At 40.4% G+C, this 25,444-nt stretch overlaps 3 protein-coding genes across 4 annotated transcripts; 1 reads left to right on the top strand and 2 right to left on the bottom strand.

The window, feature by feature from the left end:
- Positions 1-1,077: 1,077 nt before the first annotated feature.
- Positions 1,078-8,534, top strand: LOC124257256. The gene is made up of 5 exons (XM_046691270.1): positions 1,078-1,306; positions 1,975-2,116; positions 6,632-6,855; positions 7,876-7,950; positions 8,347-8,534. Exons 1-5 carry the CDS (start codon positions 1,240-1,242, stop codon positions 8,532-8,534), a joined length of 696 nt encoding a protein of 231 aa, XP_046547226.1. The 5' UTR covers positions 1,078-1,239.
- Positions 8,535-9,343: 809 nt separating this feature from the next.
- Positions 9,344-14,856, bottom strand: LOC124257255. The gene is made up of 5 exons (XM_046691269.1): positions 14,793-14,856; positions 13,317-13,382; positions 12,424-12,500; positions 12,028-12,056; positions 9,344-10,451 (listed from the first exon to the last, which is right to left on the bottom strand). Exons 1-5 carry the CDS (start codon positions 14,854-14,856, stop codon positions 10,037-10,039), a joined length of 651 nt encoding a protein of 216 aa, XP_046547225.1. The 3' UTR covers positions 9,344-10,036.
- Positions 14,857-16,216: 1,360 nt separating this feature from the next.
- On the bottom strand, positions 16,217-24,670 carry LOC124257259. 2 transcript variants are annotated; one of them, XM_046691273.1, is made up of 6 exons: positions 23,580-24,670; positions 23,094-23,346; positions 19,559-19,684; positions 18,344-18,492; positions 17,012-17,481; positions 16,217-16,489 (listed from the first exon to the last, which is right to left on the bottom strand). In XM_046691273.1, the coding sequence occupies exons 2-6, from the start codon at positions 23,163-23,165 to the stop codon at positions 16,248-16,250; spliced, it is 1,059 nt and encodes a 352-aa protein (XP_046547229.1). In that variant the 5' UTR covers positions 23,166-23,346; positions 23,580-24,670; the 3' UTR covers positions 16,217-16,247. The 2 variants fall into 2 exon arrangements, with proteins under 2 accessions (XP_046547229.1, XP_046547230.1); XM_046691274.1 differs by having other exon boundaries at positions 17,012-17,466.
- Between the last annotated feature and the right edge of the window lie 774 nt (positions 24,671-25,444).

The raw sequence follows: 25,444 nt of genomic DNA, 5'->3' as shown, positions 1-25,444 counted from the left end.
TTTCGAGACCGTAGTCGTGTTCTTGATGTTTACAATGACGTTGAAATATTGTCAAGGTACAGAATGACGAGGGCTTCCTTTCTGAAACTGGTAAGTAAGCTAGAACCTGGGTTGTCCTCGGACACCCAGCGTTTACATTCACTCTCCGTAGAAAGCAACGTTTTAAGTACTTTGCGATATCTTGCTAAGGGTGGATTATCTCCAATCTTTGAGATATCCATGGCACCGCTACAAGTAGAGTGATTCACCCAACAATTAAAGAAATAATTGACGTCTTGAACAACATTTTACTACTGTGAAATCAGCACTTCACGCCATGATGGGCTTTTATGAGATCAGTGGCTTTCCTAATGTCATTTGATGTGCTGATGGAACTCTTATACGGTGAAGCGCACACACACACACACACCACCACCCCCCCCCCCACCCCAAAAAATCATGAAAGGGGAAGCAACTCTCCCCATCCGGGAATAATGTAAGCGCATTATCTCTAACTTTTGCGCAGACGATCACGATTGTAATTTACGTTGGTAAGATTTACAATCGCGAACTTTACAATTGCCTTAAAAAGCTTTGAGGAACGACAATATATTGTTATTTGCAATAATTGAAAAGTTGACCGACTGATTGTAGCTACGATCGCTTTGAGGAACGGGGCCCAGAATGACCATCACAAACAAAACGCTTGGCAACAACTGAAAACATTGCCTCAAATCAATCAAAGAAATCAATTGTAATGTACTGCCTTATGCTCCTATAAGCAAGGTTCTTGGTTCAGTGGTGTTAGTGGTGGCACCGATGTAAAACCTCATTATTTTTATAACAGAACGTACCTAAACGTGTTCAAGTATGACATCGATAATGTTCATTACATCTAAAATGCACCTGTCAATTCTGGCTATACCATATAGTCATACAGTATTCATGAAGAAATATTGTAATGATCTCATTTGCCCATCGCGGCCAGTGAGGTGAGACAGTCATAACTTCAAATGAATTAGTATGCTGAATTAAATATTCCGATGGTATAATGCAGATTATTGATTCACCGTCATCAAAATCATTTGAAAACCGTGACTCCGTGCAATTCACAATGGTTGAGACACACCACAAATATAGACTAAACACCGCGCCAGTCACGAGAATTAGGACACATCACGGAGAAATACTAAACACCGTTACACCAAGTCAGTCAAGAGAATTGAGACAAACCACGGATAAAGACTGACTCCAGGCGAGATGCCCTTACACCCAGCACACGGCGTTCTCTTGACCTTCGTCTTTCTGTTGTTGACCATACCTCTGGGTAAGTGTGTTTGTGTGTTTGTTGTTTAACTTTGCACACAGCTATATTTTAGCTGCATCACATAAGTCGGCACAAGTCTAAACCCGCCAAAACAATGATTGGGAGCAACGAACCAGGCTTTCGCTGTGGTGTGACACGCAAATCTACCAAATTTCGGAGCCTCAGAACCAGACCTATCTCCTCGCCTCAAAGTCATTTTTTCTTGGAGACATGAAGACACTGTCCCTATGTATTCTTGAAAGTAATGGGCTAAGCAGTCGGTTGATCCATTGGGTCGTGTGATAGATCCTCGACATTTCAACCTGAGCAACGTTATAAATACAATCATGTTGCCAGAGCAAGACTATTTGCAAAACTTTAAAATTCTCAAAATCTAACACAAAATGAAATGATGGCTGAAACTGAAGTTTTGAATGTTTTAAAACAATCGAAACAACTAAGGTGATGTCTTCGCGAATGAGGGGAAATTGAAAATACGTATTTTATCACTATATCGCTATATACGTGATATATTTGCAAATTAAAGTGAGAACCTTCCTAAAAATAGAATAAAAGGACACATAATTAACAGCACATTCAGATTAAACACGGTGAGCAGTGATCCCTTGCAATGCCATTGCTCATGTTATGTTCGTCATGTTCTGACAGACTCACGTGTGTTCTTCCAGCCTCCTCGTATTACTATGTAGTCGAGCACCGACGCAACTGGGCAGGAGGTCTGAGGAAGTGTGAGCAGAATGGAATGAAATACCTTGACGCCCGGTCTCCACAGGCGGCTGAGGAAGCAAGTCGGTACTTGGGAAAATTCAAGTGAGTTGCTCGAGGGAAACATGTGGTAACGCTCGTCTGTTTCAGACTCGCATGCGCCAGAGAAGACACCCGACAAGACTATTTTGGTATTTCCAATCTGTTGATCGATTTATGATTTTTATTAAGTCAGATGTCAGATCCTGTACAAACAAACCCGCGAAGATCAGGGTTAGCATTGGTCTTCCGTAAGCCATTCTTGTCGTAGAGGCGGCTACGGGGTCTCGCTGACTTGGTTGACACATGTCATCGGTTCCCAATTGCGTAGATCGATGCTCATGCTGTTGATCACTGGATTGTCTGGTCCAGACTCGATTATTTACAGACCGCCGCCATATAACTGGAATATTGCTGAGTGCGGCGTGAAACTAAACTCACTCACTCCTTCACTACAAGCTAAGTTATGATGTTCTCTCAAAGGCAATCGAGCGATATTCGTGAAAAACAGATGGTAACCGAAACACAAACATGCATAGCTGAAACATGCATCGAGTGATGGTAATGAACTAAAAGAAAAAAAGAAAGGGCTAAGTACAGCATGCCAAATTTCATGGTGGTGCTGTGTTGTAAAGGTGCAAACAACCAAGAAAGACGACAATGTTTGCTAAAATTCATGTTCGGGATAATTTTATCTACATTAGAATAGGCCAAAGTAAGGGATGTTCCATTTTGGGGTGACAGTATTTGGTAGGGCTGCACGGTATTACTGGTATACCGGTAAACCGCAATACGACATTGTAACAATCACGTATCGCGATACGTTTATGATGTACCAGTATACCGACAAAGATTTCTTTGTTCAATTTTAATCCATTCAACACCGCAGGAAAGACTTCCGCTCGTATACCCCCTACATGTTAATGGTGAGGGAAATGATATATTGTATGACCAGAAATTATTGAGAATTTTAGGAATATGTTTAATTGGATTTCTAGTATAAACAACCTTGGCCAGCTAGCAAGTGCTTGGCTTCATTCAAGAGAGACAACTCCGTTAATCCTTTTCATTAGTTTGTGAAGAGTTATCCCTCTTTGTTTACGTGCTAGCAGACGACATTTTCAGTGATCCTCAGTATGGATGATTTAGAGAAGAGGAAGTTGATTTTAGAGTATTATAACAAGGACATCAGATCAGCTAAAGTGATTTCAAGTAGAACAGGCATCCCTTTGTCCACTGTTTATCATGTTTTGAAAAATATTGCAAATGGATATGGCATTGAGCACCAGGGAGGCGCAGGTAGGCCCAGAAAATTGACTGTCGGTGACAGGAGGCGGCTTGGTATTCTTGTTTCTAAAAACAAACGAAGAGTTTAGAAAACTTAAGGCTGGGTATGATTGATAGAGGAACTGTGGCTGTCTGTAAGGAGACAATTATAACTGAGCTGCATGCAATGGGTTGGCAGAAAAGTCGAGGAATTCCATCACCGATCATGAAACCTGAACAAAAGGAGCGAAGGTTGAACTGGTGCTTACAGCATAGAAATTTTACTGGGACAATGTGATTTTCTCAGATGAAAGTTCTGTGTGGCTGTTTCCTAATACACTGAAATTCTGGACCAAACAAACTGAAAAAACCTTTGTATCAGCGCCCAAAGTACAGTCCGAAATTTAACGTGTGGGGTGGCATATCTGTGTTAGGGGCAACGCCCCTCTGTGTATTTGAAGGGAATATGAACAATGAGCGGTACACAGATATTCTCGAGGGACATTTACTCCCATCTGCTCACGTGTTCTATGGAAATGTTTTTATTTTCCAGCAGGACAACGACCCAAAACATCGTTCAAAGCATTCACAGGCCTGGTTTCGGACCAAAAATATGACATTATTAGATTGGCCAAGCTATAGCCCTGACCTAAATCCAATAGAAAAGGTTTGGGGACTTATGAAGGAAAGTGTCAATAAGAAAAATCTGACAAATATTGCTGAAATGAAAGAAGAGGTGGTCCGATATTGGGACAGCATGGACCACGACTTTCTAACTTCTTTGATCAGTAGTATGCCCCGCCGCATTGAAGCCTGCATTGCTGCCCATGGTGACTTGACAAAATACTAACTGTTCACCTGTCTTTGAATCTGGAGTTATGTTCTGCTAATATTCACATTTAATGCGTGAGTAATGAGTGAAAAAAATATAAAAAATCACAATCTTTAAATTCTCAATAATTTCTGGTTGTACTGTATATGTATAAACAGGTAATATGGGTGGTGGTGGTGTGTAGGGATTGGGCGGAAATCTTTCAAAGTGATTGGCAACGGGTCCACTTAAAAATTGTCAAAGAGCAAAGTATCGATGTTTCGAGGAAAACATTAAACTTGAAGAAACTAATGAATAAAATCTACAGTTTTCATAAAAGTTGCCAAACGTACATCGATCTTCATGCTCCGACAGGCCACCACACATATTATTTAATCAATCTTTAGATAATAATTTTCTGATTACGTAAGAATGAAATATATAAACGGTATCCATTGAACACAGGTGAGAGGATATTACCAATGACATATCACAATGGATTAAAATAGCGGGTAGTTTTCGATCTTTTGATGACCTGGTTTAACTGGACATTATAAAGTGTACAAACTTGTATTTTTCTGATTATTAGAAATAAACTTTATTTTAAGTTGAAGTTGTATTATTTGAAAATAATATGTTTGAAAAAATACCTTTGAATTATTTGAATAATAAGTTGAAAATACCTTTGGTATTTATCAACAGTTGGATTAGACCTGAAAAATTCAATTGGTGTATGACATGTAGTAGCAATAATGTTTCACGAGCTGATATTTTCCTTGACAAACGTAGGCTTCTATCTTATTCTATCTTATTATAAGAGCTATGTTTTCCTCATGTTTCAATTTGTTTTTGTTTCCATTTTTTGCATTATTCTATTCCGTCTAAAGAAAGTTTACTTTATCTAATACAGAGAGACTTTTGCCCATCTTCAGTGTTTTGTTAAATCATTTCTTTATGAGAAAGTGTCCCCAACGTTATTCATGAAATAGGTAATGTTAATAATACTTTTATTCAAAGACATAGGCTCATAAATCATTGTTTTGATGAGAATGTGCACTTCAAGATCATGTCACATGATTGTGACTTCAATTAATTTTTTCTTGAGTAATACAGATGTGCACAGTAGCTCAGACTCTTTAAATTTGATTTTTGAAATTATAAATAGTATCCTTTATGCTGGACATGATCTAAAGTTTCAGCTGAATTTGTCATATATATAAATAGTAATCAAACATTTATCTGGTTTTTCCTTTGAGGCAGTTACATGAAAAGACTTGATGAATGTTGTTTATAGTGAAGTGTACGTTAATTTTCAAGTTTCAGTTGAATTTGTCATATACATATATGAAATAAGAAATCAAACATATATCTGCGTTAACTTTCCTTTGGACAGCAGTTACAATTAAAAGACTTGATGAATGTTGTTTATAGTGAAGTGTACGGCTAGTAATTTTTGGAAAATGCTAGTGACATACAAAATCCACTAGCCCGGAGGACTTTTAAAAATATAAACAGAAGAATGTTCTGGTTTTTCCTTTTCCTTTTTTTTTTGCTTTGAAAGAAGCTATACAATGCACAGTGGTTACTCACATATACTGTGATTCAATTTGAAGGTAAAAGAATATTACCTAGTGGACAGATCTCAATAACTGTTCTTTCACAATATATCGCAATACGTATCGCAATACAGAAGAGTGTATCGCAATATATCGCAATACGAAAGTTGGGGCAATACACAGCCCTTGTATTTGGAAAGCAAGTCGGGTGATTGTCTATGGTTGTGAAATTGATTATTCTTGCCAATTTCGTGTAAGCGTTTTTCATGATGTGCACATGAACGTGGCCGGGGTAAAATTAGAAATTTATACTTACCGGTAAACGTGTCTGTGTATTGCTGTACATTTCAGTGATAAAACTTAGACAGTCAGTAATTAGCACATTACAATTACAATATCGACAGACAAATAACGTTGATGACTGATCTGGTCGTCCAAGGGCTCGTACAACTGCCTGAACGGACTGTCCAGCATTAAGATCAGCCATGGTACACTCACACTTCTGGTTTGTGAGTCGCGGCATACCCGCTTTCTGATTTAGTTTGCATATTGATGCATTTTCATGTTCAGCAATGTGTGTCTGCTGACGTTCAAATGCACGTGCGAACACTAAAGTGATCACGTGATTCGTTGCGCATGATTGTTGTTTCGCGCTTTTGTACGCTTTGTGATATTTATTCATGTCAATGCCCAAGACTATGTTCGAGCAGCCTAAAGGTCATTGCCTTGTATCTGGAACAGGTAACTATACAAAACAAAGTAGCAATACAAATCAGTATAAATAATGCGGGTGTCACGTTTCTAATTTTGTTGAGTATATTTGTGTGTTTTGTATAGGTGACTGTTGGTGGTGTTTCATACACAAGTTCAAAGTGGATGTATCCTTGTCCTTGCACTGTACTTGTGATGGATCTCTGTGTAAGTCATCACTGTACTCTACTTTCTTAGGACTTGGAAGTACTGGTCAAGTCTGCAATACGACTATAGGACAGCGTCCTTTCTGTGGGAGGGATCGAACGAGACAGTCGACGTTTATGAACTTCAGTGGGAGAGGGGGGAGCCAGATCTCTCCTCCAACTACGAGTGTGTCACCTTCACACTTGAGGAAAATAACGCGGTGTTCAAAATGGCAAACTGTTCACACTCCAAGGCTGTCGCTTGTGAGGGGGGCGGTAGGTGAAGCTTCATCTTTTAGATCTCGTGCTTCATAGATAAATGACACTCAGCTAATGACATTCTATAGACGCATGTTAAAATCCATTAAAGACATTTTATGGATGATTATTCCAGTATAAATTATAACGTAATAATGAATCAAAACATGTTATGGTTACTTGTTACAGGTAACAGAGTCATTATCTCACGCTAATTATAGCAATAGTACATTTACTGGGTAACTTGGGGTAGAGAAAGATTTATCTTCCACAGCACCAATCATAAAGCATTGTTATCTGCTCAGGGCAGACACTGCTGCACATAATGAAAACGTATAGCTGGAACACCTTTGCATTAGAGAACGTAGGAATCCAAAAGGTTTCAGAAGATTAATGTACATCCGTTGAAAATAAGCGTTTTCAGAAGCGAAGTCATTGTCTCTAATCGTAGTTTGGGCTCATGCGTACTATTGACAAGGTTATGTTTTGTGCATGATCTGGTTTTTAAGGAAAGATTTAACTTCAGAAACTGCTTCCACGAGGAACCAACGAAAATATAAACATGCTTGTTTGCTTGCCAATACTGGGAGAGAAAATATTTCACCATTTGATGAATTCAAACAGAATATTCATCACCTTCATTTTAAACAATAGCAGAGTTGTTCAAATTAATAGATGTATCTCAAATATTATTGAAACTATCTCAGAAATAGCAACTGAGGTACGCGCCAGAGAGATATTGTGCCACATGTAACTTGCAGAAATTATACTGGAGTTGTAGAAAATGCTGTGTGAACACTCTCAAAGCGCTGAAGTGTCAAGTTTTGACATTCTGAGGCATAGAAAAATAACTTGAAAAGGCATTGACAGGGGCGTGCGTAGCTACCATTAAAAAAGCCTGGGCTTACACATGATTGTTGCTAAAAAGGTTCTAAATATAAAGCTTTGCAACCTATCGGGCTCTGATTGATAAAACCTGATACTATTAATGGCAATGTGTGTGGACCTTGTACTCACTGACCTTCATTTGTTCTGCAGAACTACAGGCCCCTGACGGATTCCGCAGTTTTTCCAAAGGAAAGAGACAGAAGGAATTCTGTGAACCAAATCATGGTAAGTTCTTCGTAATAATGTATAAAGTTATCGTAACAAGAAAAAAAAGATAAAGCAGAATGTTTCATTGCACATTTTGTCATATGCTTTCGCAGTTGATAAATGTTTACTGTCAAGAACATATGAATTAGGGATTGCCGGAAAAGACATTTGGCTGTTCCTGGTGTAAGAATAAGAACAATCCAGTATGTTATTACTGGAATATTTAGTTTCATAATATTCATGGAATCGAGGACTGTCCATAAACATAAATGTTTTTTTTAATCTAGAAATATACATTTGCTTACAATTGTGCATACCATGCAGCGACATATAATTTGTGGTCTTTCTATTACTACACCATGTTGGCAAGACATTCCACATTTTAGTTTGAAGGGCCTGTCTCTTATTTCCCAGCAGGCACTCCCATGTGCACCTTTTACCAGGGCCATAAGTGGGAGGTCGAGCTCCTGAAAGTGGAGCCAGCTGAAGCAGAGGAAGACTGTGCTCTCCTGTGTATGGGGATGTCGGAGTGTGTCCATTTCAACTACATCCGGAAATCCGCCATGGTCGGAACATGTCTCATCCACGGGAAACTGTCTTAGCCAGTGGGGTTTCTATAATCCGTCTCTCTGGTTTGACCATCCGATGTGTTAAACCTGCAGAATGCTTGGCCCCCTTGTCTGATCATAGTCAACAAATAGTTACATAACTTGAATTAACACCATCCAAACTGGACCCATACCAAGGAATTCAGATTATATTCTAACCATTACTGGCCTCAGCCACAAGTTCGCATCAGTTATTGGGTGCGTGGCTATCTGGTTCTTCATTTGTACTCTGCCCTGTGGAAGAGGATGAATTCATCCAAATTTAAACTTTTAAACTATGGTTTAATACTTAACAGCTAATTACTTATAACAATACAAAAAAAACTTTAGAAATGGTCAACCATTATCAAACTGAATGCCAAGACCACGAGAGGAGTGCAGATCTTAAGAAAGTAAGATCTCTAGTATCTTGTTGCCCCCAAATGAAATAATACGATTCAGTTCTGAAGGCACGGTTAGACAAATCATGACCTGCACAAATAACCAGTATATTCATACGTTGTTCAGTGACTCTTTAGCCATTTCTCTGTTTGTATTATGAGTTCTTACAACGGATGATTACATACTTTTCAGAGATGAGACTGCAGATTTTCTGTTTATTTTTGTGTATTGTGTTATAGACTAGGGAGGTTAATCATCACATGTACATGAATCAAACTACTTCTGCTTTTAGAACAGTTTATGAGTTGGAGCAAAAAGACCCTTTTCAGAGGCCAATTTGCCAGAATAATGTCTTAGTGTTATCCTTTCCCCAACAATATCTTCGTAGATACGGTGAAGCATACATAAAATCACACTCAAAATGAAATGAATGTATTTTAATTCAGGAAAAAACATGGTATCTGTCACTAAAACTGTTCATATGAACATATTGTCTAAAACTAGCAACAAACATAACAAATGTAAAATGTAAGAATAAGAAATCAAATATGAAATACTTTTAAGGTGGTTTCCATGCCTCATAAAATACAGTGTCCATCTCATCAACTGAGCAAGTTCATGTTTAATGACACATATAATTGAACGCTTTTATAGTATTTTTAATTAATTCAAGTATTATAGCTTTACATTGTTTTTACAAACCAATATGAATATTTCACTTGTCTTATATACAAACACATGGTAACATATATTCCCAAATTAAATGTTTTCCCCATTTGAATTATAATTTATGCCATCAGCCACTGACTTGACCAGTCCTGACCTTGCTATTAGAATTGCTGTAACACGATTGTTATATGCAACAATTCATCTATATTAAAACACTTGTGTTAAAATGTGATTGTGTTTTTTATCCCTTTAACACCTGACAATGCTTTAACACTATAATCATGACTTCTTTTCAATTCAATGCCCTATGCTTTTTCTCAAGGCTCTTCTTTCCTGAAACACTGTTCAAAGCATTGGTAGGCCCAGCTCTCTCACACATCACCTCAATGTTCTTTGTAACCATGATAAACTGATATGTCAATACTGGAGTGTACACCCATACAGCATCAGTCCACACTCTTCATACATGCGATGTGTTCATCTGTCAGTCTCTCCAGCCTCTCCAGCCTACAGATGTTGTCTGTCAACACCCTGGTATCCCGGACAGTCACACTGGTGTCGACACAGCTATGTACGGCGTCCTGCTCCTCACGGAACCTCTGCTGGAAGTCTGTTACTTGATCCTGATGTGTCACACCAGCAACCGAGGCACTAGAACTCATCAGTGCCTTCACAGCCTGGCTGCTGTCTCCCAGCAGTGTCTTCACACATATGGACAGTGTCTTCACCTCCTGACTCAGGTATGATACAGCATCCTTGACAGCACACTGAAGTCCAGCCTCTTCACTATGTGAGATGATGACATCATCAGGGAGGTGTGATGACAGATACGCCACAAGGAAGTCTAGTTGGTGACTGTCTCTGAAAGAATGTCATCAAACAACAGCTGAGCAATTTATTATAGATTGACATCATCAGGAGTAAGTGGAATATACTTAAATAAGTCACAATTACATATGAACTGGGGTTGGGGAATCGAGTAACACACATTAAAATCACATCAGCAAAGCCAACAACCATCGATTTCAGTGAGAGCTAGAGTCAAACGTCCAACAAGCTACAGAAACTACCTTGTCCACACACAAAGACAGACTTTAGTCTGTGACAGCACAAACACAGATGTTATCCTGACATACTGTAGAGGGGACAGTTGACATGTCACACCTACCTTGTCCACACACAAAGACAGACTTTAGTCTGTGACAGCACACACACAGATGTGATCCTGACATACTGTAGAGGGAGACAGTTGACATGTCACACCTACCTTGTCCACACACAAAGACAGACTTTAGTCTGTGACAGCACACACACAGATGTGATCCTGACATACTGTAGAGGGAGACAGTTGACATGTCACACCTACCTTGTCCACACACAAAGACAGACTTTAGTCTGTGACAGCACACACACAGATGTGATCCTGACATACTGTAGAGGGAGACAGTTGACATGTCACACCTACCTTGTCCACACACAAAGACAGACTTTAGTCTGTGACAGCACACACACAGATGTGATCCGGACATACTGTAGAGGGAGACAGTTGACATGTCACACCTACCTTGTCCACACACAAAGACAGACTTTAGTCTGTGACAGCACACACACAGATGTGATCCTGACATACTGTAGAGGGAGACAGTTGACATGTCACACCTACCTTGTCCACACACAAAGACAGACTTTAGTCTGTGACAGCACACACAGATGTGATCCTGACATACTGTAGAGGGAGACAGTTGACATGTCACACCTACCTTGTCCACACAAAAGACAGACTTTAGTCTGTGACAGCACACACACAGATGTGATCCTGACATACTGTAGAGGGAGACAGTTGACATGTCACACCTACCTTGTCCACACACAAAGACAGACTTTAGTCTGTGACAGCACACACACAGATGTGATCCTGACATACTGTAGAGGGAGACAGTTGACATGTCACACCTACCTTGTCCACACACAAAGAGACAGACTTTAGTCTGTGACAGCACACACAGATGTGATCCTGACATACTGTAGAGGGGACAGTTGACATGTCACACCTACCTTGTCCACACACACAAAGACAGACTTTAGTCTGTGACAGCACAAACACAGATGTGATCCGACATACTGAGAGGGACAGTTGACATGTCACACACTTGTCCACACAAAGACAGACTTTAGTCTGTGACAGCACACACACAGATGTGATCACATACTGTAGAGAGGAGTTGACATGTCACACCTACCTTGTCCACACACAAAGACAGACTTTAGTCTGTGACAGCACACACACAGATGTGATCCTGACATACTGTAGAGGTGGACAGTTGACATGTCACACCTACCTTGTCCACACACAAAGACAGACTTTAGTCTGTGACAGCACACACACAGATGTGATCCGGACATACTGTAGAGGAGACAGTTGACATGTCACACCTACCTTGTCCACACACAAAGACAGACTTTAGTCTGTGACAGCACAATAATACAGATGTGATCCTGACATACTGTAGAGGGGACTGACAGTTGACATGTCACACCTACCTTGTCCACACACAAAAGACAGACTTTAGTCTGTGACAGCACACACACAGATGTGATCCGACATACTGTAAGAGGACAGTTGACATGTCACACCTACCTTGTCCACACACAAAGACAGACTTTTAGTCTGTGACAGCTTTACACAGATGTGATCCTGACATACTGTAGAGGGACGGTTGACGTGTCACACCTACCTTGTCCACACACAAAGACAGACTTTAGTCTGTGACAGCACTACACAGATGTGATCCGGACATACTGTAGAGGGAGACAGTTGACATGTCACACATACCTTTAGTCCATACACAAAGATCAGGACTTTAGTCTGTGACAGCACCTTGTCCATACACAGATGTTTATCCGGACATACTGTAGAGGATCCGAGTTGACGTTGTCACACCTACCTTGTCCACACACAAAGACAGACTTTAGTCTGTGACAGCACAAACACAGATGTGATCGGACATACTGTAGAGGGGACAGTTGACATGTCACACCTACCTTGTCCACACACAAAGACGGACTTTAGTCTGTGACAGCACACACACAGATGTGATCCGGACATACTGTAGAGGGAGAGCAGCTGACATGTCACACCTACCTTGTCCACACACAAAGACAGACTTTAGTCTGTGATACAGCACACACACAGATGTGATCCTGACATACTGTAGAGGGAGACAGTTGACATGTCACACCTACCTTGTCCACACACAAAGACAGACTTTAGTCTGTGACAGCACACACAGATGTGATCCGACATACTGTAGAGGGAGACAGTTGACATGTCACACATACCTTGTCCACACAAAAGACAGACTTTTGCAGTCTGTGACAGCACACACACAGATGTGATCCTGACATACTGTAGAGGGGACAGTTGACATGTCACACCTACCTTGTCCACACACAAAGACAGACTTTTAGTCTGTGACAGCACACACACAGATGTGATCCGGACATACTGTAGAGGGGACAGCTGACATGTCACACCTACCTTGTCCACACACAAAGACAGACTTTAGTCTGTGACAGCACACACACAGATGTGATCCGGACATACTGTAGAGGAGTTGACATGTCACACCTACCTTGTCCATACACAAAGACAGACTTTAGTCTGTGACAGCACACACACAGATGTGATCCGGACATACTGTAGAGGAGTTGACGCGTCACACCTACCTTGTCCACACACAAAGACAGACTTTTTAGTCTGTGACAGCACAAACACAGATGTGATCCGACATACTGTAGAGGGGACAGTTGACATGTCACACCTACCTTGTCCAATACATCAAAGAAGACGGACTTTAGTCTGTGACAGCATCACACACAGATGTGATCCCGACATACTGTAGAGGAGTTGACGTGTCACACCTACCTTGTCCACACACAAAGACAGACTTTAGTCTGTGACAGCACAAACACAGATGTGATCCTGACATACTGTAGAGGTGGACAGTTGACATGTCACACCTACCTTGTCCACACACAAAGACGGACTTTAGTCTGTGACAGCACAACACAGATGTGATCCCGACATACTGTAGAGGGAGACAGTTGACATGTCACACCTACCTTGTCCACACAATAAAGACAGACTTTAGTCTGTGACAGCACACACACAGATGTGATCCTGACATACTGTAGAGGGGACAGATTGACATGTCACACATACCTTGTCCACACACAAAGACAGACTTTAGTCTGTGACAGCAGCACACACAGATGTGATCCCGACATACTGTAGAGGGGACAGTTGACATGTCACACATACCTTGTCCACACACAAAGACGGACTTTAGTCTGTGACAGCACACACACAGATGTGATCCGGACATACTGTAGAGGAGTTGACGTGTCACACCCTACCTTGTCCACACACAAAGACAGACTTTAGTCTGTGACAGCACAACACAGATGTGATCCTGACATACTGTAGAGGTGGACAGTTGACATGTCACACCTACCTTTGTCCACACACAAAGACAGACTTTAGTCTGTGACAGCACACACACAGATGTGATCCGACATACTGTAGAGGGAGACAGTTGACATGTCACACCTACCTTGTCCTCACACAAAGACAGACTTTAGTCTGTGACAGCACACACAGATGTGATCCTGACATACTGTAGAGGGGACAGTTGACATATCACACATACCTTGTCCACACACAAAGAGACAGACTTTAGTCTGTGACAGCACACACACAGATGTGATCCGGACATACTGTAGAGGGGGACAGTTGACATGTCACACATACCTTGTCCACACACAAAGATGGACTTTAGTCTGTGACAGCACACACACAGATGTGATCCGGACATACTGTAGAGGCGTTGACGTGTCACACCTACCTTGTCCACACACAAAGACAGACTTTAGTCTGTGACAGCACACACACAGATGTGATCCTGACATACTGTAGAGGGGACAGTTGACATGTCACACCTACCTTGTCCACACACAAAGAGACAGACTTTAGTCTGTGACAGCACACACACATGATGTGATCCGACATACTGTAGAGGAGTTGACATGTCACACCTACCTTGTCTTGTCCATGTCCACACACAAAGACAGACTTTAGTCTGTGACAGCACACACAGATGTGATCCGGACATACTGTAGAGGAGTTGGCGATGTCACACCTACCTTGTCCACACACAAAGACAGACTTTTGGTCTGTGACAGCACAAACACAGATGTGATCCGACATACTGTAGGGGGGACAGTTGACATGTCACACATACCTTGTCCACACACAAAGACGGACTTTAGTCTGTGACAGCACACACACAGATGTGATCCGACATACTGTAGAGGAGTTGACGTGTCACACCTACCTTGTCCACACACAAAGACAGACTTTAGTCTGTGACAGCACAAACACAGATGTGATCCTGACATACTGTAGAGGTGGACAGTTGACATGTCACACCTACCTTGTCCACACACAAAGACAGACTTTAGTCTGTGACAGCACACACACAGATGTGATCCGGACATACTGTAGAGGGAGACAGTTGACATGTCACACCTACCTTGTCCTCACACAAAGACAGACTTTAGTCTGTGACAGCACACACACAGATGTGATCCGGACATACTGTAGAGGGGACAGTTGACATGTCACACACATACCTTGTCCACACACAAAAGACAGACTTTAGTCTGTGACAGCACACACACAGATGTGATCCTGACATACTGTAGAGGGGGACAGTTGACATGTCACACCTACCTTGTCCACACACAAAGACAGACTTTAGTCTGTGACAGCACACACACAGATGTGATCCGGACATACTGTAGAGGAGTTGACATGTCACACCTACCTTGTCCATACACAAAGACAGACTTTAGTCTGTGACAGCACACACACAGATGTGATCCGGACATACTGTAGAGGAGTTGACGTGTCACACCTACCTTGTCCACACACAAAGACAGACTTTAGTCTGTGACAGCACAAACACAGATGTGATCCGGACATACTGTAGAGGGGGACAGTTGACATGTCACACATACCTTGTCCACACACAAAGACGGACTTTAGTCTGTGACAGCACACACACAGATGTGATCCGGACATACTGTAGAGGAGTTGACGTGTCACACCTACCTTGTCCACACACAAAGACAGACTTTAGTCTGTGACAGCACAAACACAGATGTGATCCTGACATACTGTAGAGGTGGACAGTTGACATGTCACACCTACCTTGTCCACACACAAAGACGGACTTTAGTCTGTGACAGCACACACACAGATGTGATCCGGACATACTGTAGAGGGAGACAGTTGACATGTCACACCTACCTTGTCCTCACACAAAGACAGACTTTAGTCTGTGACAGCACACACACAGATGTGATCCTGACATACTGTAGAGGGGACAGTTGACATGTCACACATACCTTGTCCACACACAAAGACAGACTTTAGTCTGTGACAGCACACACACAGATGTGATCCGGACATACTGTAGAGGGGGACAGTTGACATGTCACACATACCTTGTCCACACACAAAGATGGACTTTAGTCTGTGACAGCACACACACAGATGTGATCCGGACATACTGTAGAGGCGTTGACGTGTCACACCTACCTTGTCCACACACAAAGACAGACTTTAGTCTGTGACAGCACACACACAGATGTGATCCTGACATACTGTAGAGGGAGACAGTTGACAGGACACAGACAGTCTAGGGAGGTTGCATGCTGAAAGTGTGTTTGAGCCTCAATGATGCCAGCAGTATGTGTGAGGTCTGTGAAGGCTGATGTCAGCACCAGAGTGTTGCAAGTCTGAACTGCTGACAATGATGCCTGTATTATCACAGGATCTGAAACATCGCAATTAATGTAATGTGATTGTCACAAAAAAACTGATGACTGACAGGAAACTAACTAATTATCTTAGCTATATATTGACACATTTTATGCTCATTTATCTCAGCGGTGGTAGGGTAACCTAGTGGTTAAAGTGTTCACTCATCACACTGAAGACCCAGGTTTGATTCCCCACATGGGTACAATGTGTGAAGCTCATTTCTGGTGTCCCCCACCATGATATTGCTGCAATATTGCTAAAAGCAGTGTAAAACTAAACGCATTCTCTCATTCATCTTGGCTTCTTCTCTTCCTTTCCTCCGCCTCCATGAAGCCAGTTTGGTCTAAAGAATCCATCATAGTAAACAAGAAGAAAATATGGGTGTCTGGATTCTGTCATAATGCTTAGCATAATTTGCAAGAATTCAGTTATACATTTGTGTCCAACGAAAAGAACATGCGCCTTCAGACAACTTTCCCTACTTTTTGTATACTTTAGAACAAAACATTTCAGGACAATCCTCCCATCAAGGTACCTCTCACGCTGCCACTTGTCAAATCTGGTGCAATTGCATATGTGCCCTTGAGATAATCATCTGTCGTCATGGCCACGGATCCACAACAAACTGTCAGTTCTCTGTGACTTCCTTCCATTTGATCTCCAGACTCTGACACAGTAGGAACATGTTCCCTGGACGTCAGGAACACCCACAACCTCCAGCCATCTTGTACACGAACCTCCTCTCCATCAAAGCTGACAGTTAACGTCTTCCTGTCACCTGGTCTGAGAGGCAGTTCCTTCTGCTGCATGGTAGGTAGAGTTATAGGAGGGTTCAGCTTCAGCCTCTTGGCTGAATGTGTTTCAGATGTTCTGGTATAATCTGTGTTATCAGAAGACACATGTGGCAGCCATTTTGATACAGATGCCATACCCTGGGCTTCTGTCATTGTTGAATGTGGAACCAGTGACAGTGTGCAGCAATGAAGAGTCCTGTAACATATGAAACTGCAAAACTGATACTGATTCATCTGCCACTTTAAATATTTGAACATTGTCCATGAAGAATGACATCATGTGAATGTGAGGCACCTGACTGACTGAGTGAGTGAGTTCAGTTTTACGCTGCTTTTAGCAATATTCCAGCAATATCACTGCGGAGGACACCAGAAATGGGCTTCACACATTGTACCCATGTGGGGAATCAAACCCGGGTCTTCGGCGTGACGAGCAAACGCTTTAACCACTAGGCTACCCCACTGCCCCTGACTGGCTGAAGCAAACATATGGAATACAAAGAATTATTAATACTGAAATAAACCTGATGTACTTAGTAGTCAAGAAACCAGTTTGGAAATCTATGCTATAAAAAGAAACAGAAAAATGGAACTGGTATTGCTTAGCAAACAAAAGAGTTTGTGAGATCATGCTTTGTTCTGAGGTTGACATGGCAGGAAAGGAAAGTTCAAAATGGGGAAAACAATATTCAGAAGATGTTGGTGGTAACAAAAAGTGATGTTAATGATGACAATATGTCTAACGCAAAGAGTTGTGTGTCTAGAACTAAGTCAAGAATGGGAAGTTGAAACTGCAACTGGTTGAACTAATTCAACTGGCTTGCACACATCGGTGAATGCAAGTTGTAACAAATGACAGTTGGGGGAGATGGGGGGTCAATAATTAGTAATGTAAGATTTGTGTAGTTAAAGGCAAATGAAATGGTGGTTTGATGGAATGTATACCGAAATCACCAATAAAAGAGCACCATGGGTGTATCAGTCACCATGATGAGGTTATCACCAGATCAAACCAGCCAAGTGCTGCCGATCCTGAGAACCGATGTTCAAGTGATGTTTCAACAAAGACGAACCTGTTTGAGCCATTGTGTACATCAACACCAATGACATGGAGACAGCCAACAGATGTCTGCCAGCTGACTGTAGTCTTTATCCCGGGAAGCTTCGGGTCTGTTATATTGGCCTTCAATGAACCATCATCTTTCAAGGTTGATAGTGGAACCTACAACATAAACAATAACCTTTTCAGCAGGACTTTATCAAGTCGTTCCTAGAAACCAGTTTACAACTTTGCACAACAGTGACTCAGTGATACAATCCAAATCATGACTGACAATCAACCAAATCAGGACACACAACCAACCAAGTCACCAAGTTAGAAACACAACTAAGTCAACAAGTTGGACACACTACCAACCGAGTCACTAAGTCATACACACAACCAACCAAGTCACCAAGTTGAACACAACCAAGTCACACACACAACCAATCGAGTCACCAAGTCACACACACAACCAACCGAGTCACCAAGTCAGACACACTACCAACCAAGTCACCAAGTCGGACGAACTACCAACCAAGTCACCAAGTCAGACACACTACCAACCAAGTCACCAAGTCGGACATGATCAACCAAGTCATCAAATTGGGATGCACACACAACCAAGCCATCAAGTCACACCACACTCTTATCCTAAACAATCAAGTGATGGGGACCAATTCTAACCGGGCATTCACAGAGTTTTTTGTCTTTGTGTCAAAGTGATCTGGCTACACGTAGATTTCACATTATTTTTACAAAGCTGATATGTCTCATTATATCCTTCAAGCACATGAAACCATCAAGCCAGGTTCATTGAAAATTTCTACCTTTTTCAGTCTATCACTAGCAATGATAGCAGGTGTACCATGCAAGCCATTCTGTGTATCACCGAGGTTATTTGTGGTCATTAAGGCACTGATAGTAGGTTTAAATAATAAAAAATAAATGAAAATCCTTTATATCACTATAGTGAATATATGAAGCTTTAAATCTGAATGGAACATTTGGGACTTGGAGTAAAAGGCATAGTCAAGTGAGATGCTATTCAGTTATTGAACGAGGACAGTCAATGACACCTGTTACTTTACATGAACCAAGCTACATGAATGTGTCCCATGGCCCACTGAGAGTTAGTATTATGGCCAACCAATAAATTATTGCGGGAGTCCAGGCACTGTCTGAGTAGGACACTGAAGGAACCTAAACTCAGTTTTACAAATTTAGCCCAACATCATGTTTCCACTACCTCTGGCAGAGGAAGAGTTGTCTCCCCTCCTCCACTCAGCTGCTGAAGATGAGCCCAGGTGCTGTGAAGGAACTTGACCTTGTTGGACAGATGCTGCTCTGCACTACACAGGTTTGTTGTTGAACTCTAGCTTGTCATCACCAACAGAAAGATAAATGAATTACTTTATTTTCATAACAATATGTCCAAACAACCATTACCATACCACCATGACTTTACGTGATGCTGTTCCAATGTTTGTTATGCATATATCAAATATGTATAACCACTATTAATATCTGTATTCAGACATGATAAAAACAAATATCTAAACTCTTCATCTTTAAACATTTCAGCAAATTAGTTCCACACCAAGGCTGATAACAATGTTAATAATCGGGGAGGCTATGATACAAGATTTGTGAGCATGAGTGAGTGAGTGGTTTAGTTTTACACCGCTTTTAGAAATATTCCAGCAATATTTTGTGAGCATGATGTGTGGAGGGTACACAAATGGTAAACAACATCCCCCATACAGGAGTAAACCATAGATCCATGCTTACTGATCAATGTATCCTAGATTTCTGCATCCAGCTTTGGTATGTACGAACTTCATCTCATGTCATGACATAAATGAATCTGTATTGTATAGGTACAAATTGTTAATACTTAAAGGTCAATGTAAAAACTTCAATCTCATGTCATGACATATTTAATGAATCTCAAAAGTGATTTTTGTACTAGGGTAGGTACAACCCATTGTAATGAAGTCTTTCATATTTGCAGATGCCCTCACGGCTCATGGTGTGTGTACATATAGAGATGTTGGGTTTTGCTCATTTTTTGTGTATAACATTTTGCAATCAACAGACATCATAACATGTCATGTGAACAAGTATCACACCTGCCTGTCTGCGTAATTGCATAATGTGACAGAGACCGAACTCGGGTGCACAAGCCATAAATCAATGTGTTTTGTTTACGGTGTATAGCCTGATAGGTGTTAAGTTCAAATTGCATGTGGTCAGTGATCGAACTTGCAAATTGTCATTAGCAGACAGGCAGGCAGACACATAGGTGTCAATAAAACAGACATTGAGTTTACTGTCTTGGTTTAGTCTCTATTCACCTACATCTCAATTCGCCTAGATCCCATTTCACATACAAAAATAATGTAGCCTAACTGGGATTTCAAATTGCACCGCTACTCTTATAATGAACCTGACTCACTGGTCAGTGCCACACTACATCTTGACTGACAGTTGCTATAAGGATATGTGGTCGATTCCTACGAAAAGTGTACACAGGTAACAAATATCGCATAATTCCTTGTATTTCATAAACGTTTATATATGTCAAACTATTTCATAGCTGGGTTATTAAAACATCGAACAGTTTGGAAATTCTTTGAGAGCCATTTTAGAAGTTGTGAAGATGAAGGAAAACTAAGTTCTGTGGATAGTCAACTTCTTTATTGCAATGAGTGCAACGTTTCGGTGTAGGTACTAACACCGTTATCAAGCAAGTTAGTTTGGAAATTGTTTATCTAAATGCATAGGACATGTGAATAAAGACTGTTTACAACCAGTTTAAAGCTTTCTCTTTGTTTTGTCTCAGTGTATGTCAGAAAGTAGCAATGTCATTTTCACTGATGGAAAAAGAAATTGAACTAAAATCATTACACCTTAAATTTTATTTACCAAATGTTTCAACTGACATTTGTATTCAAAGAAAGCACATCACGAATGTTCAAAACGCTTGAACCATTTCCGTTTTTAATTCAAATTTAGAGCTATTATAATTTCGTTATAAACCATAAACCTCTAATTTTCCAACACTGTATGTTTATCTCCTAAATGGACATCTGCACAAGTTAACTTCCTTACCACTAATGTGATATGATGTGAATATCATTGGGATCGGAAAATGAGTCAGTATAATGTGTCAGAGTGGGGTATTCATGCTTCACTCCGGCATGGTATCTCAGTGGGCTAGCACTATAAAACCAGCTTAAGTCTGAGCTAGTACAAGCGGCAGCACATACACATACACACGCATGCACGTCGTCATATGAACGAAATATTCTCAAGCACGATGTTAAATCCAATTTCACCTCACCTCACCTCACCTCACCTCATCTGGGAGTCAATGGGTGGAACTTTCAGTAAGTACAAATAAATTTCAAAATGCATCAAATGACAAACAACATAATAACTAAATAACAGTCAAATAACAAACATACATTCTTTTTGTCCTTCAACTACTTCAACTAGAAGAGTCCACTTTTAGATCATAGGGGTGCCACTAGTTTACCATTGCTTAATCAACAGTCAACAGACCATGAAATGTTGTTTTAAGACTGTAGGCGAATGGGGATGTAGGCGAAAAGAGAACATGCCGACAAAGACATATCTATATCACAGTTAGAAATTCTGTCAATGCTAAATAATGACATTGCTGTAAAGTATCGAACAGAGAAAGTGACTCAGTAAGAAGAACATGTAGTGAAATAGACAAATGAAATTATATGAAACGTTAAATCTGTAATCTACTGTCACAACATATAAAAAGCTTGCACCTGTGAAATATCAACAAAACATTAGAAAAATAGCCCACATCGAAGCCTTCACCAAGTACTCACCGCCAGCGACGGTTTTCTGCCTTGAAATGTTGAACTCCTCACTGGTTGACACATAGCTGAGTAAATCTAGATCCTACCAAGGTTCTTTTATGTAACGAGTAGATTGTTTACTATTTGTTTTGATTAGACTACTCCTGCTCACGACCTTATAATTCGGACATCCTGCTTCCAAGCTGCAGGAACCTTTTCAGTGTGCATGCGCTATGAGCGCAGCCCAGCTGTTGAAGCTACTTTTCACCCCAAGCTGCTAGTGAATCGTTTGAACTCCGGGTTGGGGTGGGGGGTTTGGGGGGAGAGGTGTGTGTGTTGGGTTCATTGCATAATTTTTCGACTTTATAGGTTGAATTTGCATTTTTGGTAATTTGTAACTGTAAGTCCATACCGTAAGGTATCAGAATCTGCAAAGTTGTGTTTTGCGTTGCATGTGACCTTTAAGCAATATTCACTCCTGTGTACATTCATTTTGCCAACCATTGTTGGGATGGACAATAAATAACCAAAAATATTTAATGGATCAACCAGGTTTCTATTTAGCCTCACATACACAGAGCAAAATCAACAATGATAAGTCTTATCATTAATTCTGTGTTGATATTTCATGACACTTCTGAATTATTATATTGATATTATTCCTGTTAATGACACCTATAATGATGGGGAATATGAAATATACTGATAAAAATAGTTGGGGATATATATAAATTTTGAAATTATGAATAATGATCTATTTATTCATTGACACACTGATAAAATATCAATCATAAAAATAACAATATCCCTAACTTATTTTGTCCAGTATAGATGAACAATGCTGAAGTTTATATGCTGATATCATAATCATATCAATATTTACCAGGCTCTTAAAAAACATCTTTGCATTTTTCTCAATTGGAAAATTATGGAGAATATATCCACCTGCAGATTGTTAAACAGCGCCTTGAGAGCTAGTGCCCTTTCCTTTACTACTGCTGTCATCACTGTGGTCATCTTCCATCCCAGATGTCCACTGATTGGAGTGTATTTCACACATTGCTAGATCAGTCAGCATCCAGGAGTTCCCTTCATCATGTGATGATTCCTCAGTGAAGGTGACAAGTATCTGAGGATGTCCATACTGTAGGAAGTCCCCAATCATGACGTTAGACACTTCTGACCATGTCTTAGTTACCTGCAATCAAACACATCTGGATTTTTCTGCTGGTTTGTTCATAACATCATTGTGAAATAATACAGCATAAGTTTTTTAGTGATTTATTATGGCAATGTTAATTAATTTTAAGCAGTGAAAATGCTTGAGTTGAAGAAAAATGTCAAACCATTTTAATAGAAGAGTGTCCAATATACGGCTCTGCATTTTGAATTCCATCAAGTCACAGAAAGGTGTTATCAAACCCTGATTACCTTTCCATTTCCAGTATCCACTATGATCGCTTCTAATGGAGACGTTTTTATCACAACAGTTGTAGCATCAAACACGCCAACAAAACACCATTCTTGGAAACTTGTTAAACTGGTGTTAACCTGGCAACAGTTCAACAGCCGTCCATTCATGAGTGTAACTATATACCCTCCATCCAATAACAACACAACATCACTTTCCATCTGTTCCTGTCCATTTGATGAACTGGGGAATTTAATCTTCACCTGGCAATCAACAATAGTACCTGCATACTGTTTTGGTAAAAAGTGTGAGGAATCAAGTTTCCTCTGAGTCCATGAGTTCTCGTCTGTATCGAGTCTTACTGACCACACATCCAGTGATGTTTCATCTCCTTCAAATCCTTGAAATAAATCTTCTTCCTCACTCTGATGCTTTTTACATGAATATTTTATAAACATAAAAAGTTCATCATTAGTTGACACTGTTGAGATCACAGTAAAATGAGAAACTTGTTTTTCTAAGTCTAAAACTGGAAATGATTGCTTCTCTAAAATTGTTTGCTCTTGTTTTGTGGTGAATCCTATATTGACGCTTTTATCACATGTCCAAACAATCAGTGGACCATCAACAACTCTAATATTATTAACCACGTCGTCTCTCATAAAAGCCAACCTCCGTATTGCCACGAGTTTGTATTTCCCCGGTTTGTTTTCGTTACCTGTAGTGTTCGTCACGGTTAATAAGTAATGGGTCTGCGACAAGTCATCACGAACAAGGAGGAATGGTTTCTGTACTCCACTATCCGCATCTATGAAAGTGCCAGCTTTTAAGATGATCAGACGTTTTCCTTTCGGCGTAAACACGATGTTCCCATGTAATGTCAACCCAGCTGGCGAAGTCTTACTCCTGGTCACACCGTAAACATTCATGTTTACCCCGGATTTCTCGTCAATTAATGCCTCGTACAATTCACCATTGCAACAGAACGCATGCGGTCCCCTGATATACATATTCGCTGTGTTATTCTATTTCAATCAACCCATAACGAACATAAAAAGGCACTCTATAGATCACGTCTAATCGAAAAACAACTTATGGCCACCATGTTGAATCTTCCGCGAAAGGTTTGACCAATCAGATAATGTGAAACATCATGTCAACCAATCAAAGGTGTGAAGAGAAAAGAGGCAAAGATGAGATAACTCTGAAGGGACTATGTGATTCTGGCATGTATTTAACGTGTTTATACATTTAAGGTAATGTTCAAGTTCGAATCATTGCTTTTCGGTATGAAAATTTGCCTAAATTTGATAAAAAAAGGCGTACGTCAAACAAATCGTGTTCCTTAGAGACAAGTTATTAAAATGTAACATAACAAAAATATATGGAAGTGGAAAAATTTATCTGCCGTAATAGATATGTATTGAGCATTGAAGTGCTCATACAATATCAATTGATATCTCCAGTCTCCACTCACTACAATCACAATTATACCTCATTCCTTTAATTTTATTTACCCTCTACTAGAAACTTTAACAATATTGTATACATATATATGTTATAACTTACAAAACCTCAATATTGTCACGTATATTGCCTTTTATGTCAGATGTACTTTATTTGTGAACTGAAATGGAATAAATGATAAAATAGAAACAACGAAAAAAACCCTTTATGTTAACCTCTGGGAGTCAGATGGCTGGTGTGTGACTTCTCCCCTAGACATGTTGTGTGACTTCTCCCCTAGACATGTTGTGTGACTTCTCCCCTAGACATGTTGTGTGACTTCTCCCCTAGACATGTTGTGTGACTTCTCCCCTAGACATGTTGTGTGACTTCTCCCCTAGACATGTTGTGTGACTTCTCCCCTAGACATGTTGTGTGA

Source organism: Haliotis rubra, unplaced genomic scaffold, assembly GCF_003918875.1.
Source record: "Haliotis rubra isolate DU_JTF1 unplaced genomic scaffold, ASM391887v1 Scf654, whole genome shotgun sequence".
NCBI classification, from domain to species: domain Eukaryota; kingdom Metazoa; phylum Mollusca; class Gastropoda; order Lepetellida; family Haliotidae; genus Haliotis; species Haliotis rubra.
This window is presented reverse-complemented; position numbering and strand designations above follow the sequence as displayed.

What these genes read in the sequence shown, in the direction of transcription:
- LOC124257256 (XM_046691270.1), top strand. Translation starts at nt 1,240, where the DNA reads ATGCCCTTACACCCAGCACACGGCGTTCTCTTGACCTTCGTCTTTCTG. An exon ending in CGGTACTTGGGAAAATTCAA is followed by an intron (nt 2,117 to 6,631) that starts GTGAGTTGCTCG and finishes CTACTTTCTTAG; the next exon opens with GACTTGGAAGTACTGGTCAA. An exon ending in TGTCGCTTGTGAGGGGGGCG is followed by an intron (nt 6,856 to 7,875) that starts GTAGGTGAAGCT and finishes TTTGTTCTGCAG; the next exon opens with AACTACAGGCCCCTGACGGA.
- LOC124257255 (XM_046691269.1), bottom strand. Translation starts at nt 14,856, where the DNA reads ATGTCGGATCACATCTGTGTTTGTGCTGTCACAGACCAAAAGTCTGTC. An exon ending in TCTTTGTGTATGGACTAAAG is followed by an intron (nt 12,057 to 12,423) that starts GTATGTGTGACA and finishes GTGCTGTCACAG; the next exon opens with ACTAAAGTCTGTCTTTGTGT. An exon ending in TGTCTTTGTGTGTGGACAAG is followed by an intron (nt 10,452 to 12,027) that starts GTAGGTGTGACA and finishes ACATTCTTTCAG; the next exon opens with AGACAGTCACCAACTAGACT.
- LOC124257259 (XM_046691273.1), bottom strand. Translation starts at nt 23,165, where the DNA reads ATGACCACAGTGATGACAGCAGTAGTAAAGGAAAGGGCACTAGCTCTC. An exon ending in GTACACAATGGCTCAAACAG is followed by an intron (nt 17,482 to 18,343) that starts GTTCGTCTTTGT and finishes TCAGTTTTGCAG; the next exon opens with TTTCATATGTTACAGGACTC. An exon ending in GACAAGTGGCAGCGTGAGAG is followed by an intron (nt 16,490 to 17,011) that starts GTACCTTGATGG and finishes GCGATGTTTCAG; the next exon opens with ATCCTGTGATAATACAGGCA.